At 38.5% G+C, this 15,338-nt stretch overlaps 1 protein-coding gene across 6 annotated transcripts in view; it reads right to left on the reverse strand.

Annotated features, from left to right (window-relative positions):
- The window catches only part of ZNF521 (zinc finger protein 521), a 289,814-nt gene that overhangs the window by 252,899 nt on the left and 21,577 nt on the right, over window positions 1-15,338 (reverse strand). For 5 of the 6 annotated variants that reach the window (XM_031003745.3, XM_055368818.2, XM_063699132.1 and 2 more), the window contains one exon: window positions 6,603-6,782. Coding sequence is in view for 2 of the 6 variants with exons in the window: in XM_063699132.1 (XP_063555202.1) it covers window positions 6,603-6,782 (180 nt within the window). In the remaining 4 variants the exon portion in view is untranslated. Of the gene's footprint in view, window positions 1-6,602; window positions 6,783-11,994; window positions 12,058-15,338 lie in introns of those variants that run through there. The other variant, XM_055368819.2, reaches the window with a different exon arrangement.

Consider the following 15,338-nt stretch of genomic DNA (forward strand, 5'->3'; position numbering starts at 1 on the left):
CCACGTCCTTTGCTATCTTCAGGGACTGTTCTGTTCTTTCTTAGATCAAGGATGCTTGTCCAGAAAAATATGCAAATACTAGAATATCCTCTCAGTGACAGACTCCATGAGCTGTGTGTGAGCTCGCATTTTCTTTATCCCTGCAGGATCCACTTTCTAAAATTTCAGTCCACATGGACAGCTAATCATTATTTTACCTGGCACATAATCTTATAGCTGACTTTCAAATCTGGGTCTAGAATTGATCATCTTGTTCTTCTGTATTTGACCTTCATCTCCAAAGGCTTAGTTTGGCCTTGGCTCAGTTTCAAGACTTTTGATATGGAGTGAATAGGTTTTCATCAAGGCAGGCTCTCCAAGGAATGTGGGTCACCCTTGGGGATGAAAGTCACCAAAGGAACAGATCTTAAGTTACCAAGAAAACCCTCAGTTAAAAGAAGGGAAGAATCTAAGACAGGGTTTCTATGGCTCTCTCATAACAGAACTACCCTGAGTAACCCACATAGGCATCAGCACATAGAATGTATCCTTTTTCTGTTATTTTGCAAATCAACAAGTTGTAAGATAGCTTTCACTTCTAATCGTACTCTATAATTAACCCTCTAGCACACTGCTCAAGATTCCCTTTCTTTACACATATTGTTCATCAAAAAGTCTTCAGGCAATGGTCTAGCTGGGTAGGGCCAAACATGTCAGTAACGACTTCAAGATTAATAGAAGGGAATCCACAAGGAACAAAGAATAAATTGAGAAAGCAGCAAGATAAGACCATGGAACGGGCAGGGAGAAAGGAAGGGGAAAATATGGACAGGGAAATTAAGAATCTTGGAGAAAGGACCGGAATGAGAGGAAAATCAGCAAAGAGGCAAATGGGGCTGAATTAAGTTAAAAGGTAAAACGAATTTAAAAAAAAAAAAAAAAAAGGAAAGAAAAAAGTAATAAAACCAAGAGGCAAAAAAAAAAAAAAAAGGTATATATAAAAATACCTTCCTTTGCTAAATCCAGCACTTTGTCAGCCAGGGGTGGGGGATGGGAAAGGAGCAAGAAGAGAATTCAAGCAGTGGGAAGCAAACACTGGAACTGTCAGACCTCCCAACTTACACTAAAAGGCTTTAACCAAGCAAGAAAGCAAAAGCATCATATTACTTTTTTAATTAAAATGCTTCCAAGTGTCTTTAATCTTTTCCAGATCAGACTGGAGGGCAACCTTCAGCCAACTCAAGCTACACCATTAACACCTTCAACAAACGTGGATCGTTCCTGATTTCATTTCTCCCTTTTTTTTTGCTTCCTCCTTGGCCTCCACTTATACTTTGCCTCCCGAATCTACCACCGTCCCAAAGAAATAATCCTGAACAACAATAAACAGGAAAACAAGACCCATCAGATAACTCTCTCTGGACATGTGCTTCAACAAGTGGCAAGTAAGACTCTCTTTTTTTTTTTTTTTTTTTTTGAGACAGAGTTTCACTCTTGTCGCCTAGGCTAGAGAGCGATGACACGATATCAGCTCACTGCAACCTCCTCCTCCTGGGTTCAAGCGATTCTCCTGCCTCAGCCTCCGAAGTAGCTGTGACTACAGGTGTGCGCCACTATGCCCTGCTAACTTTCTTGTATTTTTAGTAGAGACGGGGTTTCACCATTTTGGCCAGGCTAGTCTCAAATTCCTGACCTCAGGTGATCTGCCCACCTCAACCTCCCAAAGCGCTGGGATTACAGACATGAGCCAGGACGCCCGGCCTCTACTTTTCTACCTTTGACTAACCTGCGGTAGTATGTGACCAAAGAACAGATTCCCTACTTTCAGAAAGCTTCAGACCAAAATAAACCAAACATTTTATCAGTTTTTTAAAAAATTTAACTCATAATCTTTGCCATACCATGTGTGGAAAATTCAGCACTTCCTGCACAGGTATTATTAAAGTTGTATGAGACAGGAATAATGCCTTTTGCTTCGATTCAATTTTATAGAGCTGAACATAAGAATAACTATAGGGCACGCACTCAGTAAAAATTAACCACTCACCAAGCAGAACTTGAAGGTTGTTTTCTAAATTATATGAATTTTAAAATAACTTTTAACATGAGAGAGGACCCACTCTTACCAAAGACATGATTTCTTGCCAGATGAATATACACTGTCATGTCAGTCCAGTGGGCATGCTGAAGTTCCCATGTCTTTATCCTAATGTTAGTGCTGATTCTACGTGAGCAAAGCTTTGTTTAAAGCACCAGTTATTCTACTGAAAATGGCATCTTACTGATTATCTGCATTTAATGGGATTTTCCCAAAATGATATGTTCTAGGAAAAATACACCTTACATGAAGTCAACTAAATATATATGAGCTAGAAAATCCACAACAAATACCAATAAATGCCCAACAGAATGTCAAAATTAAAGACGGATAATATAAATGTTAGCAAGCACGTACGACAACCAGAATTCTCATCTACTGCTGGTGGGAGTTTTTGAAAAAGGGTTTGGAAGTTTCTAATAGAGATTAAACATATCACATCTCATGCCCTTCACCCAATGACCCAGCAATTCTATTCCTAACGAGAGAAATAAAACATATGTCCACAAAAAGATCCATATAGAAGGTTGACTATTATGAACTTTATTCATAATACTCAAAAACTAAAAATAAAGTATCCACTAACAAGAGAATGTAAAACAAATAATGATATGTTCATATAATGGAATACTACACAGCAATAAAAAGAAACACACTACTTATATACACAACAATATGAATGGATCTCATAGACATTATGCTGAACAAAAGAAGCCGGACACACCAAAAAAGGGTGCATGCCGTACAATTTCATTTACAAGAAGTTCTAGAATAGGTAAAATGAATCTATGGTTAAAACAGCTCAAAAACTGGTGACTTCTAGTGGAGCATTATTGATCAGAAAGAAGCATGAGGGAACTTTCTGGGATGAAAGAAATTATATCTTAAGAAGGGCGTGTCACATAGGTGTATTTATTTTGCCAAAATTCACCAAATTATATACTTATAATTTATGAATTTCACTGTATGTAAATGTGGCACTAAAAATTACAGCATTAACAATTATAAACAAATATTAAACTCAGTTTGCCTATCATGGTGGTATCAGTAAGCAATTTTGAAACTACTTACTGTATATTCTAGGCTCAGGCAAATGAGTAAACATATTAATAAGGATAATGGAAGCCAGGTTTCTCTCTGTTACAGAAGGCAGCAGAAATACACCAAGGAAAAAGACTAGGATGTACCTGAGGTACTGAATTGAATGCGAGGTATCAATATGAACATATGGTTTTTATTGGATAGAGAAAAATACACATATGTGCATATACTTGTATATGTATGAATTTTATGAGCCATATTATGAGTGTATTATATATTATAGTAAGTATGCATGTACATTTCCTACTTCTGTCTACTGAAGTCCATAAGTAATGGTACACCTACAGCATTGAGCATACATAGTATCCATATCTTGGTTTCTAAATACCTTTGTCCTCATAAAGAACCAGGAGAAAAAAAAGAAAAAAAAAAGAAAAGAAAAGAAAAGAAAAATTGCTGGCTGATTGCAGGACTAGGACAAGAAAAGAGCATGATGATTCTGGAGCATCTATTTGCATCAGAAACTAAAGTTCTCAAATAATAATGGAAGCATATTAAACACATACAGGATCCTGTTTGAAGGGACTCCCATTGGCTAGATCTACGGCAATCTGGGTATCAATACAATGAGAGTAATGAATTATGACCCACTGAATAAAATAAAAACCCAAGAGATGACAGTAACATGAATATACAAATGAACAAATGAATAAGAAAGAATATTACAGTAGGCTAACAAATAGATAAATTATGAACTTGCAATAGACATAAAAACAGTGAGCACGGCTGAGTGTGGTGGCTCACGCCTATAATCCCAACACTTTGGGAGGCCGAGGCAGGCGGATCACTTGAGGCCAGGAGTTCAAGACCAGCCTGATCAACATGGCAAAACCCTGTCTCTACTAAAAAGTACAAAAAGTTAGCTGGGCATAGTGGTACGCACCTGTAGTCCCAGCTACTTGGGAGGCTAAGGCAGGAGAATCGCTTGAACCCAGGAGGCAGAGGTTGCAGTGAGCAGAGATCATGCCACTGCACTCCAGCCTGGGCAACAGAGCAAGACTCCATCACAAAAAAAAAAAAGAAAGAAACAGTGGGTAAACATTTTATGAATATGTAGATATTTATATAGTATCAAAGTTATCTTCCCACAAATTATTAACCATATACAAAGAGAAAATGGTAACTTTACAATGGAAACTGTTGGCAGATACCACCTTAAACAAATATTCATTGTTAACAACATCAACATGGTAACAAACTAACATCATGTACTTCCTGATCTGATGCACTGAGAAGGGTGCAATATCACTTCTTTGGTGATTCAGGCTTCTTTGGAGCCTGAATACTACAGGAGCCTATGTAACCTGAATTTAATCCTTGGGAAACATCAGACAAACCCAAATTGATGGGTATTTTGTAAACTAACTGGTAGCTTCTCTTCAAAAATGTCATGGTCAGGAAAGACAAAGAGAGGCTGAGAGAACATTCCAGGTTAAAGGAGGTAAAAGAGATGACAGTTAAATGTTATGCATGATCCTGAATCGTGGATGAGGGGAAAAAATAGCTACCAAAGACATTATTAAGACAACTGCTGAAATTTAAATATGGATTGTGAATTAGATAGTAGTATCTATTTGTGTTAAAAGTTAACTTTCTTTTTTTTTTTTGAGACAGAGTTTCGTTCTTGTTGCCCAGGCTAGAGTGCAATGGCGTGATCTCAGCTCACTGCAACCTCTGCCTCCCGGGTTCAAGCAATTCTCCTGCCTTAGCCTCCTGAGTAGCTGGGATTACAGGCACGTGCCAGCACGCACGGCTAATTTTTATTTTTAGTAGAGATGGGGTTTCACCACGTTAATCAGGCTGGTCTTGAACTCCTGACCTCAGATGATCCACCTGCCTCGGCCTCCCAAAGTGCTAGGATTACAGGTGTGAGCCACCGCGCCTGGCCTAAAGGCTAACTTTCTCAGTTTCAGTAAGTATACTATAGATATGTAAGAGAATAGATTTGTTCTTCAGAAATACAAAGGATATATGTATAGAGGTGTGATGTCTCCAACTTTCTCTCAAATGATTAAGAAAGAGATGCTATAGGAGAGGAAAAAAGAGAATAATAAAGTAAATGGAGAAAAATGTAAGCAACTGATGAATCAGGTAAATGATATGGAAGTTCCTTATATTATTTTTCCAAGTTTTCTGTATGTTTGGAATTGTATCAAAATAAAAGTTGCTCCCTAGAAGCATATATAAACTGTAAAATATATATGTATGGCCAATATTTATATAAGCAACATCAATTCTCAAACTTCAGTTCCAGAAAATGTTTATGGGTTTTCTGAAAGGAAGATGATTCTGGGGCCTAATAAACTTGTTCACTGTAATCCCTCTTTGAAGAGAAGAGCCACAAGGCACTTTTAATAAAGAAGTCTATTTAATGGATTTAATCCAACATTCCACAATAATCCATTCAGAAAACCTTGTTAAAATAGAACACACTTTAAAATCTTATAAAAATATGAATATGCTGTGGAAAACAGTCAGAGAACCACTTGTCCAGTAAACACATTTCACATACTCGCTTAATTGAAGAAAGATTTGTGCTGGGAAAATAAGAGGCAGAGAAAGAGAGACACACACATACACACACATAGGAGTGGTGTCAGCTTCAAACAGAAAGAGCAGAATGATGTGTATCTTACAGAGTTCTATCTAAAATGCCCTACCCAGGCTCAGAGATGCATTCTTGTAGGATATATTTTAAATGGGGTAGATATTTGGTAAACTGAGTCCCAGTTTTATTTAGCCATTACATCAAACATGCTATGCAACATGTTACTTTAAATCTGACTCTTCCAAGGAACTGCATAGCAGAATAACTTGCCAGCCTTAATGAGTACCTACTATAGGCCAGGTACTGTGCTAGGCTTAGATAATGCGAGAATGAATAAGACACAGTTTCAGCCATCCATGAGCGTTCAGTCTAACGAGTGAGATGGAAAAATGAACATACCCAGTGAGAACTGTGGTGCTCAAGGATAAGTATTGAACTTTATGGGAACACAAAAAAATGTGGCTAACTCAGGCAGAGGGAGATCAGAAAAGGTTTCCTTCAGGAAGTGTTATCTAAGCTAACATGTTCATTTCTCATGCTGTCTTTGAAAAGGTATTCAAAGGATTTTTAAAATATATTAGTCATCCAATATTCATGTTCTGCTCCTAAATGGCATCATGTAAAAAAAAAAGCAAAAAAGAAAATACATTCATTAGCTATTAACATCTAGGTGCATTTCAAAATCTAAGAGGGCTGTGACACTGAGGTTACCCCACACAACCATCTCAGAATTCTTTCAAAAGCACCTCTAGACTTAGCTAGGTATTCAAGTGTAGGAATAAAATAATTTGAAGAGAAAAACACATAAAGGAACAAACTGAAAAAATCAGAAATAGAACAGTACAAGAAGACAAAAAAGTGATAAGTATTGTTTACCTGTCAGTTGACATTGATTAATCTTGTGTTCTGTGATATCGCTCAGCGATTCAAACACCTGGAGGCAGCTGTCACAGCTGTGCACAGCTTCGTCTTCCAACTCCTCCCCGTCTTCCGGCCTCTTCTTACAATCTAGTGCCTCTCCATCTTCAGTCTTGTCTTCAAGTTTACAGTTGGGGTCTGAAAAATATCAACACTGTAAGTATGGGGTTTAAAGACAGGTTCTTTTAAAGTAACATTTAATCTTCTTGCTACCAAAAACAGAAACATCATTTTCCTTGAAGTTGCAATAGGAGGGCTTCATTGCAGATTTTATTACAGGAGAATCAAAAGTGAGCCTCTCCTAAAATTATTCAGTTAGTGACTATCAAAGGCCTTCTTCCCTTTCCCCACCATGTAGCCCTTTTCCTCTCTCTCCCATCAAATCACTCACCCACTCTTAAGACTGACTTTGCCATTTTTTTCATAGCCTTTTAGTTTTTGCTTAAAAGAGATAAATCACTTGTAAAATTAAACAGTCTCCAATGCAAAAAAAAAAAAAACCCCACTGTGCTTAAGAATGAACTCTTTTTCTGCTAAATATACTCTTTCATGGGAAATTACCAGAATTAGCCAAAAGTCTAGAATAAGCTAAGCCAATTACCACAGGCACAAAATTGACCTTTACTTATATACTGGTCAAAACACACAGCTACTCCATTATTTGTTAGACAGTGATAGCAAAATAAGCTGTATCACATAGCAAAACATTCTTACAAATGCAAACTCAAGTGTAAATGTATGTCTCTTGTTTTCAAAATTATCCAAAAAAGTGAAATAAGATATATGAAAAACAATTATAAATAATAATGAAGTCAACAATTTGAGTTGGCATTACCAATGTTGAAAAGCTAAATGTTGTGAAAACTAAAAATAGTTCCATTTTCACCCTAAAAATGATACACAAACAACAGGGAGAGGTGTGGGGGTGCGGGGAGAGAAAAGCACGTGGAATGCTTTTACTTAGAGCTCAATAAACGCTTTTTGATTAGTTATGCTGTCCTTTGAGTCATTTCCTCCCAAAGAGGGAGGAAGAAAGGAACTGTGTGGGGAAGGGGCTGAAGAGTATCTCTTTGGGGGAAATTAAGATAATTGGATAATACAATCAGTGACTGAATTTATGGGTCACTGATTTCCAGTAGCAAAAAGTCCTCCAAAGTCATAAATAAACTATATCTCAAAATACAGTAAAATTAAACTAGAGATTTCTATTTTCTATAAGGCCTTGACTAGTCAATGAAATGGTTACAAAATAACTGTATCAAGATACCTAAGAAATACGTAAGGCATTATCTGTAGCCACATTTTTATATGACTACAATATTACTTTTAATGGCTACAATAAATATGATAATTTAAATACAAATATATTCAATGTTTTTAATTTTGCTTTTTAGAGATGGGTCTTTACTAGGCAGCCCAAGCAGAGGTGCAGTGGCTATTCATAGGCACTATCATAGCTCACTGCAGCCTCCAACTCCTGGCCTCAAGCAATCCTCCTGCCTCAGCCTCCCAAGTAGTTGGGACCACAGGCACACACTGCCATGCCCAGCTATTTAACACTTTAGATATTTCATTAAATGTTACAATCAAGAATCCACAGAATCAAAAATAACCAAGTATTTCTCAAAAAAGTCCAAAAATGCCACACCAATATCCTGCTCTCTCAGATTGTTTTCTGCTATGTTGCACATAGCACGTTTCTATGAATGCTTCTTCTACAAGTCACTTATACTCCTTTTTTGTCTGGCAGTTGTTCTAGAGCTTTCCTTCACATCTTCAATAAACAACTATATCACCACCCTTCCAACGATTCACATATGCCAAAATCAACTTATATCACCATGTATCTGACAATCTCTTGGGTTCTTAAAAAAAAAAAAGCAAAATTCCCATCTCAAAGAGCACGTAGTTTTGTTTGCTGGGTTTTTTTTCAAAAAGAACACACTGTTTAAGTACATTGGTAATTTGGGCTGATTTGCCATCTGGAAAATTATTATCTCAACATTCTACACAGTGCCCATTTCGGTATACCAGGATTTAGACTGCTCATTCCTGGGGGAGTAATCACAGGGATTTTGCATTTGTCTTGTACTCTGCCGAGCACAGTTCTATGTCCAGGTGAGTGTTTAGTAAATATTATTTAGTGATGGTGAGAAACGGAAGGAGAAAAAAATAGAGACTACCTTTAAAAGTCCTTTACCAGTATTTTTTCTGTAAACAGGAACAGACCAGTTACCTCTAAAGTAAAAAGCACCAGCATGCCTACATTTTCCAAAGCTGATACTATAGGACCCACCACATTTGGGTTTGCTTCTCTCAAATATTTCATCTGGGGCAACAGATGCAAAAAAAAAAATGGCAATGATTCAAAGATCTCCAACAAACTAAAACCAAGTGATGAAATACTGCCAAACTAGACAGCAATTCAGGAAAATAAATAACAGTCCCAACTATGGCAAATTGACCCCCACACCATTAAAACACTTATTGAAAGGCAGTATGCACTCATGAATACTCTCGGTTGTTTAGCATGAGTTTCTAGTTTCTCAAAAAAACTGATAGCACTCAGGGAAATGTTGCTGTTAGGTCTGAATTTTAATATGATTATTTAAATGCTACACATCCAGTTTGCAGACCTGTTTGTTTTTAAATAAGGAGACTCTCTGAATACTTTAAGTACTATACAGAGAAAAATGATAAAAAAAACTCACTTTCCTTATTATTCAAGAATATGGACACTTTCCATGAATCCAATATCAAAAATACAAACATAGAAGAATGCATGATGTCTTCACTCTCAAAAGCTGAAGAACCGACCCCAGTCCATGCTTCCAACACTGTGGCTAGTTATTAAAATGAGGGTCATTTTAAGACTAATAAAAAATAGTTTTGCTTCCACTTCTGCATTTGCAGATAGAACCCTTCAGGGACTGAAGTCAGTCAAGCTTATTCACTTCTGCTGCAACTTTAGGATGCATGCTCCAGCCAACTGGCGAATTTGTTTTTAGGTCAACACTTAAGAGGGACCCTCTGGGAAGCGGGTTCGATTATAGCCTATGATGCCTTGGTGTAATGAGTACTGGAATCTCAGTCTCTCTCCTTGTAAGATTTTTCCAGCCTCTACTTTCATGAAAAACTCTTTTTTGCCCATTCAAAAGATGTGTTTATTTGTGCTAGGGGTTTGCATCCCTGATGCCAGTTGATGTAGGAAGATTCTAGAAAGCTTACACTGTCAACCATTTCTTTCCCACAGGTGGCTACACTTCAATAATTGCACATGGACTTAGTGATGTAGTTTTTATAAAGTCCTTTGAGATCCAATCATAAAAAATAATTGTATTACTCTGCTAGCCATTCAAACCTCTGACTTCAACCTAAGGGGTTATAAATACAAGGTCCATGCCTGTAAGTACTGCCCTGCCCCCAGCACCACTGCAGGAAGGATCATTGTTCTTCCAACTCCATTGTTGTGCTATAAATCCACGCAAAGGGTGATATTTTAAAATATCCCCAAACTCTCTACACTGCAACTACAAACTGTGTCATAGCTGCAGGCACCACTCTCTCTCCCCCTACCCTAAATGATGCTGCGCAAACATGTTGCATTCAGCACAAATGATCTCACCTCCTCAACCAACTTTCCACCTCATCCTCTGAAAAGGGTGCTGTGGGACACTGGATTTATATCGTTCTGATTGGATAAAATGCTGAATTTTGGAACACACGCACAATTATTATTACAAAAGTAAGTGGCAGCTTTCTGTTTCCAATTTTGTTAACATTACTTATAAATAGGAATGTAAAAGAAGCATTCTTTTCCCTGATTGTGTTCTCTGGCAGGTGGTTCTTTTCTTCGTCTCATCCTCCTGTTCATAAGAATTGTTATTGCTATAACTTGCTTTAATAAAATTACAACTGTGGGGAAAATGAAAAATTGCACTGGCTTAAAAGTGTTGGAGGCAATAAACCCATGGACTTCAATTAATTTCAAGTGTGGGATCAGTTTAAGGCCAACCAGCAGAAATTCTATTCTGTCCATGTAAAAATGAGGTTTCACCACATTTACTTTTTATAACCTATATAAAAGTCAAGTAAAAGTAATGAATATCTAAAAGCCATCTCAGTGGACTGGCAAAGACTATCTGTATTCTTGAAACTCATCTTACATATTTCTCTCTGTGCAACAAGGATCCCATGCCTGATCAAAGCTAAAATGTCAAACTACTGAGAAAACAGCCCAATTTCCAATCCATTTCACTGCCTCAAAATGGACCTCCTTCCAAGCCACTTTTGCATGGAAAAGCACTGGCAAAAGAAAGAAAAACTAAGAGATCATGTGGTTATAATTATTACCAGGCAAGGAATATTTCTGCAGCTCAGTGGTAAAGTAAAACTCTGTCGCTCTCTGCTCCCAATAGTGTCCATCGCAAAACAACTGCCTCATTAAATCTCTGCAGTAAGATTAATATGCCGTAGCTGCACTACATTTATAACTTGGTACTCTATAAAAAGCACATTTAATGGTAAGAGCCAGAGCCTAGATACAAAGTATTACTATAAAAACTTCTGGCAGCAAGTACACAGTGCAGGCCCTCTGTCCCTCTTGCTGGAGATATAAATGAGGCTTTTCCGGGTTAATTCCAAGCATGAAGCTCTACCTTAAAAACCAGAGTCAGTTTTTAAGAGAGTGGCAGAAACACAAGATTCTGAGGATGATGTAAATATGAATGCAAGAAGATTACTTAACAACTAAGACTGGCAAGAGATGAATGAACCCAAAATACTCCACTTATATACTCACGCAAACTTAAAACTGGACCACTTCCTAACAGTTTGTTCTCTGATCATAGCCAGCTTGTCACCAAATTAAACAGCCATGGCATGAATTACTCAATCGTAAGTCAACCCACACAGTGCCCAGTGAGTTCAAGAAACTACCAACTAAAAAATACATACTGTCTGAAAAAAACAAGTCTTAGCTTCACTGTGATGACCATGACCTCCAGGATCTCAGTAGCCTAAAACTGTTACAAAAAAAATTAAAGAAAAAGTGGCCCCAACACTACACTGCTAGTGAACTAGTAAAAATAGAGGGTTTTTGAGACTTTAGAAAGCTGCCCGAGTTCTTTCTTTCAAGGATATTGTCTGAAATTAAAAAGGCATTATAACCCATGTCACATATCCAGGAATTCCATGCTAAATAAGTAAACAAATAATTCAAAGTAATGCATTCCATACCAAAATCTCCCCAAATCACTGCAAATGATGCATCTCAGGTTAACAACCATCTTGTACTGAACGTAATTAACTGTCTAATGATGTTGTATTTAAAGTTCATATGTGTACTCACAACTAGCCTTCTAGGTTTCATGACATATTTAGAAGTCCCACACCTAAAAAGAAAATCAGAGAGTATCTGTTTAAAATAAACCATATCTGAAAGCACTCCTCCCCTACAAGTATGTTCAAATCCTAATCCCTGATTTATGTTTATACTTTTTAAGAACAGAGAAAAAGTTACCTTCAGGCTACAAAGAGTTAACAAGAAGCAGAAAGCCTTCCTGGTTTTCAAAAACCAAAGGGCGGGATCATTATTTTGTGCTTTCTGGGCTCTAGATATGCATTCTAACTTGAAATCCCATAAGACGAAAACAGATTTAGGGGAAATAAATCGCACACTGTTATAAAATGGCAAGCAGACTCTAATGAAGGAAGGCAGCATTGCCAGACTGTGCAGCCGTCTGTCCCGCACTCGCCTGCTGGTCTGCTGCCTCATTTTTTTTATTACTGTCAACTAAAGGTAAACAAACAAACACAACACAAACAACAACAACAAAAAAGCAATCGATGGGGTGGCTAAGGGCTGAGCATCCCCAGAACCACATCGGCCTCAACTTAGCAGGATTATGATGGGCATCCCAGGCAGACACCAGGCTGGGCACCAGCCGGTCCAAAGAGCTCCTGTGGTCACGGATAAGAATGTGCTCCTTTTACCTCTTTCTGCAATGTTTATTTTCTAACCACTCTATTCTCTGAAAGTTGTTAAATCGTTTTACAGAAGAAAAAAAGGAATCTGTAATCTATTTGTTCCTTCCTTTGTCTATAAAATCTTCTCAGACAGAAAGAATGATCTCTGTGTTAAACAAAATCGCACTGTTGAAGTTTAGACTTTCTGTGGTTTTGCTTGATTGTTCTACAGGTCTATCACAGTCCTTGAAGACCAAAGAGAAATATCACAGATGTACTGTTATCAAGGAGAACATGCCAATTGTGAATTTATTACCACTATCTACAGTGAAATTCCTTGAAGGAGGATGCTGAATGGGAGGAAATTAGCCTTAGGGGAGGTTAAACACACACACACACACACACACACACACACACACGCATTCACTTTCACACTTTGCAACAAAATAAAAAGTTTCTTCTCTTCCAATCAGAAAGATATACCCAAGTTTCTTTCTTCCATTATTCCTCCTTTATCTTATTTATTTTTTTATTTTTTTTTTATTTTTTGAGATGGAGTCTCGCTCTTTGGCTCAGGCCGGAGTGCAGTGGCGTGATCTTGGCTCACTGCAACCTCCGCCTCCCGGGTTCAAGCGATTCTCCTGCCTCAGCCTCCTGAGTAGCTGGGATTACAGGCACGTGCCACCATGCCTGGCTAATTTTTTGTATTTTTAGTAGAGACCAGGTTTCACCGTGTTAGCCAGGATGGTCTCGATCTTCTGACCTTGTGATCCACCAGCCTCAGCCTCCCAAAGTGCTGGGATTACAGGCGTGAGCCATCGCGCTGGCCTATTCCCCCTTTATCTTTAACATGAAATTTGGTAAAAGAAAGACACAATAGAAGAAAGCAACTTCAGTACTCCAACTTTAATACAAAGAGTAGTTTGTAACTAACTATGTTAGTAGTAGTTACTAACATATTCCTACCTTAAAGTCATTTAACTTCACAATGAATTTCTAGGCTGCCTTGTCACAACTTCAGTAAGCAAACATTTCTTGAGCACCTATGTGGTTAACAGCCAGTTGATCAAGGCCCTGGAGATCCAACGTCTAAATTCCTGTCCCAAGAAGTTTGCAATTTGCTGCCGCTTCCCAACTGGTGGGTCAAAAGCAAGTTCAAGTGTTTTGGGATACTGATCCTCAAGGTGACCAGGCACAGCTTGGGGTGACTGGAAACTGCAAGTCTGTCTTCCCTGGCCTTGTGTGGTTTTGTCCATTTACCCAAGTTTGCCATTTGAAACTTATCCCTTTTCTGCATATGTTATTTCATGAGAAGGCCTGACTGGCACAAGGAGAGAAAGAGAAGAGTAAGTCAACGACTACAGCAAGAGAGATAAGTACTCAGATGGAGGGGCATCTAAATCGGGGCAGGGAAATTTTATCCCAAGAAGAGCAACTTGGGCTACATTTTGAAGGCCACATAACACTGGGAACAAGAACACAGCTCTCTAGGCAATGGAAACATAGGTAAGGCCACAGATACGTAAAACAACATGATGACTTCAAAGAAATGCAAGTACCTGTGTTGCTATTCAAATGGGGGGGAGGGAGGGATAGACCAGACAGACAGTAAGGCAGCGGCAGAGAGCAGGCTGGAAAAGCGGCTAGAGCACGAAGGAACTCCTGTGAGTGTAATGTCCAGATGTTAACCTCACTGCTATGAGAAATCACTGATGGATTTTAAGTAGGGGAGTGAATGATCTGATTGACATTTTACAAAGATGCTCCACTGGTAACTGAGACGATGGCATGGACAAAGATCAGACCTGGAAGCAAAGAGACCAATCCAGAGGCTACAGGGTAAACCAGGAAGTAAGTAGAAAGTGAAAACTAAGTCAATGGCAGAAAGGAAATAATGGTTCTGGGAGCCACTATGGAAACAGGATCTGGATGGATGGTGAAGAGAGGAAAGTGGAGAGCTGTCTCAGTGTTTGCCAGGCACCAGGCTCAGTGGAGCCATTCCTAGACAGCTTTTCTCACTATCTTCACATCCAGGTTTTGTCTTTTACCCATATTCTCACTTACCTAAATAGTGACAAAGAAGTGCCAAAGCTGGAGAAAAACTGGGCAGAAAAATCACACCACCTAACTTTTTTCTTTTTCTTTTTTTTTGAGACAGAGTCTCACTCTGTCGCCAGGCTGGAGTGCAGTGGTGCAATCTCAGCTCACTGAAACTTCTGCCTCCCAGGTTCAAGCGATTCTCCTGCCTCAGCCTCTCAAGTAGCTGGGACTACAGGCCCGCGCCACCATGCCCAGCTAATTTTTATATTTTTTTAGTAGAGACAGGGTTTCACCATGTTGGCCAGGATGGTCTCGATCTCTTGACCTCATGATCCACCCGCCTCAGCCGCCCAAAGTGCTGGGATTACAGGCGTGAGCCACCATGCCCAGCCACCAGCTAACTTTTTAACCTAGTACCAGAGGTTTCCAGGGACCCCAAAGACACTTCTCAGGACTTCAAGGATCTTTGGTAAGACTCCTTTAACTTTAGCTTTATTTTAAGCACACACAATGCCAAAGAAGAATAAGTATAAAATTAAACTGAAAACCAAAAAAGACATTGATTCTAACATCTCTTTCTTATTTCTTCTTTAAATATATCATTAACCATTAGTTTAAGTAAGTTAACACGATTTTACTTGGAGTTCATGATTCTTTTCATCAGACAAAGTCAAAACACCAGACTAC

This window comes from Gorilla gorilla, chromosome 17 (genome assembly GCF_029281585.2).
Source record: "Gorilla gorilla gorilla isolate KB3781 chromosome 17, NHGRI_mGorGor1-v2.1_pri, whole genome shotgun sequence".
Lineage (NCBI taxonomy): Eukaryota > Metazoa > Chordata > Mammalia > Primates > Hominidae > Gorilla > Gorilla gorilla.